Source organism: Metopolophium dirhodum, chromosome 5 (assembly GCF_019925205.1).
Source record: "Metopolophium dirhodum isolate CAU chromosome 5, ASM1992520v1, whole genome shotgun sequence".
Classification (NCBI taxonomy): Eukaryota; Metazoa; Arthropoda; class Insecta; order Hemiptera; family Aphididae; genus Metopolophium; species Metopolophium dirhodum.
The window spans coordinates 29,123,784-29,129,728 of NC_083564.1; the positions used below are offsets into that span (position 1 = coordinate 29,123,784).

The 5,945-nt window shown below is 31.5% G+C and overlaps 1 protein-coding gene across 1 annotated transcript; it reads right to left on the bottom strand.

Annotated features, from left to right (window-relative positions):
- Nucleotides 1-2,641: 2,641 nt before the first annotated feature.
- Nucleotides 2,642-5,730, bottom strand: LOC132945686 (prostaglandin G/H synthase 2-like). Its single transcript, XM_061015449.1, has 3 exons — nt 5,590-5,730; nt 4,788-5,158; nt 2,642-3,155 (listed from the first exon to the last, which is right to left on the bottom strand). Exons 1-3 carry the CDS (start codon nt 5,728-5,730, stop codon nt 2,642-2,644), a joined length of 1,026 nt encoding a protein of 341 aa, XP_060871432.1.
- Nucleotides 5,731-5,945: the final 215 nt, after the last annotated feature.

Consider the following 5,945-nt stretch of genomic DNA (forward strand, 5'->3'; position numbering starts at 1 on the left):
CAATTTTTAATTATTAATAACATAAGTTTTGAGAAAAATATTTTAATTATTATTGCATTTCGATTTTCTGATCTTTTTGCACATTGCTTTCTTTGTGATCTTTTATTGATATATAAGACACTGCGTCAGAACATACATATATATACTACTAATATTAATGCCAAAAAAGGTTGAATGGGATACAAATGGGCTGTTATTTTGGTTCAATCCAAATAAATAATAATTAGAGCCAAATAATATGAATACCCCACAGAATTGACAGCAATACTATAATATACATAATAATTATCAGTAAAAACGTAATGAAGCTGTTTGAGCTCGTTTAACAATATAAGAACAAATGAATAATAATTTTATAGTTACTCACAATATGTTGATGCGTTGACTTTCCAGTTAATACCTGTTGATCTTAATACAAGTATACAAGCTGACAAGACAGTGTTATAAAGCCAATATAATTTAACATCACAATAAAATAAAAACAACATATTTTATAATAAATAAACTTTACGCTTACGCATGTTAATAATTAATTAAGTTGGCGAATCGCAACTGCGATTTAATAAAGAGCCGTGGTGACTTTCACACATTTGAAATAATAAAATATTAATACCTTTTGATCGGCATGTACCAGTTGCCCTTAAAAGTTTTTTTTTTTATACCAATTCCATCCAAATAACCAAGAGCAAAATGTACCAGTGGCCCTCATATGTTAATATATACACGATTACAATATATAGCCCTTAAAATAGGGGAGGTAAATATACAAATAATAAATACAATTATATATAAAAATAAAGTAAAATAAAGAGTTTTTTTCTTCTTTTTAAATTATTATTTAAATAAAATTGGCGCAAATCAAAACATTTAATATTTTATCATTTCAAATGTGTGAAAGTCACCACGGCTCATTATTAAATCCACTCCACAGCTCATTATTAAATCGCACCACGACTCATTATTAAATCATACCACGGCTCATTATTAAATCTCAGTTGTGATTCGCCAATCTAATTAAATATGATCATGCGTAAGCACAAAGTTTATTATTATAAAATATGAAAAGAGTTTTTAATCTTGTTAAATTATTATTTAAATAAAATGGGCGCAAATCAAAAGGGTTGTTGACCAGTTGCCCCCCCTCCCCCCACGATAATTATCGGTGTTTTTAAAAATATACCAGTTCCCTCAACCAAATAAACTAGTTGCCCCCAACCGAATGTACCAGTTGCCCTTATATGTTAATATGTACAAGATTACAATATATAGCCCGTAAAATAGGGGATGTAAATTTACAAAAATAAATACAATTATGTATAAAAATAAAGTAAAATAGTATAAAATGATAAAATTAAATTTTGATTTTTGCAATAAATATAATGATATATTATACAAATTATATGGATAAAATGAAAATTGTAATAATAATAATTGCTTACTTGGTGCAAAGCGAGATGAGGTGAAGATTTCATCCAACTCAGAGCGTAACTTGGTGGAAACGCATACAATTAGGATTAAAGCCGGATTATATGGATCCAAATTCAGAAATTGGAAAATGGCTTCACTTAATTTTCGGTCATTAAAATTATATTATTCAATTTCTGAATATTTGGATCCATATAATCTGGATTTAATCCTAATTGTATGGGTTTCCACCAAGTCATCACTCTGAGTTAGATGAAATCTGCACCTCAAACGCTATTATTTTTATTAAAATTTTCATTTTATCCATATTATTTGTAGAATATATCATTATATATATTGCAAAAATCAAAGTTTAATTTTATCATTTAATAATATTTTACTTTATTTTTATACATAGTTTTATTTATTATTTGTAAATTTACCGCCCCTATTTTACGGGCTATATATTGTAATCGTGTATATATTAACATGTAAGGGCAACTGGTATATTTGTACAACACCGATAATAGTCGTGGGGGGTGGGGGGCAACTGGTCAACAATCCTTTTGATTTGCGCCCATTTTATTTAAATAATAGTTTAACAAGATTAAAAACTCTTTTCATATTTTATAATAATATACTTTGTGCTTACGCATGATCATAATTAATTAGGTTGGCGAATCACAACTGAGATTTAATAATGAGCCGTGGTGACTTTCATACATTTGAAATAATAAAATATTAAATGTTTTGATTTGCGCCCATTTTATTTAAATAATAATTTAACAAGAAGAAAAAAACTCTTCACTTTGAACGCAAATGCGTCTAGAAAAATATAATGATAAAATACCCTTGCACATACGTTGGCTAACAAAATGAACAAGACAAACGTATATAAATATAATAATATAGAAACAACTATATTATAATCATTTAGTTTTCTATGGACCTAAAAATAAGAAGAACGCTTCAAACAAATAAGCAATTGCTTAAGGAGGTTTGAAAAAACAAGGATTATAACCTTAATTGAACATAGTAAATAAATGAATATGAGTTATTGGGTTAATGATGATAATATGTTAATGTTAATAATGATCGAAAAATACTAGCATATAAATTACCGAATACGGTTAAATTATAAAATATTATGTTTGGCTTGATGACGGTGCGCTAGAAATACGAAGACTAATATTTTAATCCTTGGTCCTACAACCGTGATATTATATTATAAATGTACTTATTTCGCGTAACGACCAACTTTTAACTCGTCGCAATTGCCCACATTTCGACACACCAATGACTCTAAGCTTGAAGATTTGACCAAGTCAAAAAATTCGACTCCACCGAACGTGTCCGGTGCCCACATGTGTTTGGAGGTGAGACTATTCGTCAATATTGCGTTAACGATAAAGCAGTTAGACAGGACTTTGGCCGTGGGTAGAACTCCGAAACTGGATTTTTCCGTCAACACGCCGGTTAACAACTCCACTTTCTCCACGGTACTATACAATTTTTCCAATTCAATCGCGGTTTCGACGTTGCCGGTCAGATCGAAAAAGCTGTTATAAGCAGGCAGCCCTAACCGTCTTCTGTAGTTATTGAAACCCTGTAAACATTGTTCTCTCGAGAGTGTCATTAGTGTCTTGGTAAGCTGTCCAGTCAAGGAGCCGTCATCGTGAGCCGTGGCTATGCGCATCTTTGAACTCATCATTAATTGCAGGGCGTCTTTTAAACCAGCTTCCGAAACTTGACTAAAAGTATAGTAAAATCGAATCGTATACACGTATAATGATATAATAATATGTGAGTGTTGTTGAAATCGCTTATTTTCTGAAACTATAGTTCTCCGGGGACTAGAACAGTTTCCCACATATTTAGTTTCACTTCCCTAGCGTAACTTATAGTTTCTGGTCACCATCTAGGGTTGTATAATACGGGTAGCTATACTAGTTGGTGATTATAATTTATAATATCATAGTTTGAAGCGTATTATATTTTTATAAATCATAATGCATTCTTTAAAAAACATATTAAATGTATCATTAGTTACAACAATGTGGCTATATATTATGCAGGTACAACAGACGTATAGTACCCACGAATAAAAAGATATCTAAGATTGCGTAGAGTCAAGTTTAGTCGATTTAGAGCGTCTATGATATGCTTGTCATTATTTAATTAAATGTCTTATGGGGATTGAAGGCGGTGATTTAATAAGGGGTCACGTATAGGCAATTCGATGTCTTATCTCATTACGCAGTGTGGTTGTGTGCGAAGTAAATGATCATTAGTGTGCGTAGATACGTTCGGAATCCGTCGTATGTCACTCTCGCACGCACACACACATATCAATAAATCGAGAAAAACGAAATATATTCTACTATGCATCACCTATAAAAACTACCAAAAGCGGTAGTAAATTAAACATACTTCCTGAAGTTTGATTGTAATTTCAAAAAAAGGGTCGAATTCATAAGCTCCTAGACTATGCTTTGTAGGAACCACTTTTTTGATATAAAACCCAAAAAATCCAAAATAAATATAAATGTAATGCAATTATTTCATGAGATTTTTTAAAAAAATGTCCAAATTTTATGGTCCTTTAAAATTGAAAATTGAAAATCGACTTCCTAGAAAGCCTAGTTATTTTGCTAAAGAATTCATACATATATTAAAAATTAATATAATGTGTGATTTACCATCGCTTATCGGTGTAAAACGTACGAAAATACGTGACATGCGGTCCCCTTAAGGATGTAAGTGCTGGTTTTTGCAATTTTTCGCAGTGTAATAAAAATTAAAAATGATATATTTTAGTCGCTATTTTAATAATTATAATATCAGCAAAATTTACTTCACGGGAAAAAATCTCACGCATTATTGATACGTCGAAATTTGATAGTTTGTTTTTTATCTGAAAGATAATTTTATCTAGGATCAAATCCCGAATTTTAATTTTACTTTAAACATTGCTGGACAAACACGTTTGAAAAGTAACAAATATTGTGCATTATTCAAATGCTTATTTTAGCTTCTATAATAATATTACAGTTTTGAAAATCGGGTTTTGATCGGAAATCCAAAATGTTCTATTCTTTTAAATAATAAACAAAATATTAACGAAATCCAAACAGGGAGGGAGAGTTTTGCCCATAAGACATGTTTTTGTATACTAAAAATGCATCCGCTCCGAAGTTCTAAATGTAAATCATTAACTACCGTGTTTTGGTACATGCAAATAGTTTTTTATACATTATATTATATACCCCTGTTCGGGCGGCTCTGTAAATCACTGATCAAACATAATATTCGTAAAGGCCAAAATGTCAAGTGGACGTTTCTTAAGTTATTATTGATGTATCCATAAAAAGTCTCAGGCTGACCTGGTGTTACTGTACGATGTCAAATTCGTTGAGCTGTATTGAAATTTTTCTGGCAGATTTGATACAGCCATCATAAAGTACAGTTCAATAGGTTTTCCGGAACCACGGATGTTTTCTATTTGACAGTCGTACATTTCCGGTCTGAGTTCCAAATTTAAGATTTCGGTCATCATTATGTTCATCATTTGACCGGTTACAATCTTCCTGGCCTTAGTATACAGCTCTTCGTGTGTCCACAATGGCCACTTCTGTGACAACTCGTCGCACAATCGGTTGTGTTCACGTACCCAGAGGGTCGACAGTACGTGAAGCATTGTGCTTGTGTTCAACATCTCGGCCCGTTTGAATATCCGGGCGATCATTCTGCTGAGCTGTTTCACAAATCGTCCATGTTATTAATTGAAATCATTGCAAAACACAACATTTTTGAAGAAATAGTATTTATTATCGTTACTTTTTTTTTTAAACTAATTTACTTTCATGAACGACGGCATACAAAAAATATTTTTACCGAGCATTTCGATGTATTACAATTAAATTACGAACGAGTACCTACAGACGTACAGTTAATTTGTTTAAAGTATATTAATAGTTAAATTATCGGATTAGCAGTTACACATGTAGTTCCGTCCATTAAATAGACATTAAAATATACTCATAGGTATAATAAGTGCAGAACTATAGTTCAGCTTCGGTATTATAATTTAAAACGTACCTATATGTATATGTTGTCATTCAGAAAAGTAAAAATTTAACTTTTATCCAACAATTTTGTTTTGTATAAAATAAAAGCCTTGCTCACCCACGACCTGTTGGTCGAAATGCCTTGTGTCAACGCTTTTAAGTAAACGTCTGAGTATGGTGCGAACGCATGGTTCGTCGCATAATGTTTGTAATTATTAAATTTCCGTGTTTTGAGCTTACCGCCAGAGAACGATCTCATCGATCTCTCCGACGCAGCGTCACTGCCATACAATTGGGAAGCCGTTACCTATAATATTAAGTGCGGACAATACATTATTATTAATATTCAATGTGAGTTTTTTAGTGGTAAGGACGTTACATCGCTTTAAACGAGCTCGTGTCATAATGTATTATTGTAATTTATAGGTATTAGCTACTAACCGTCAAGTTAGAATTTACGTCGGAAAATTGTAA

Coding starts and splice junctions, on each gene's coding strand:
- LOC132945686 (XM_061015449.1), bottom strand. CDS start 5,730: ATGAGATCGTTCTCTGGCGGTAAGCTCAAAACACGGAAATTTAATAAT. Junction 5,159..5,589: donor TTTCGACCAACAGGTCGTGG/GTGAGCAAGGCT, acceptor TTTGTGAAACAG/CTCAGCAGAATGATCGCCCG. Junction 3,156..4,787: donor ACATCGTACAGTAACACCAG/GTCAGCCTGAGA, acceptor CTATACTTTTAG/TCAAGTTTCGGAAGCTGGTT.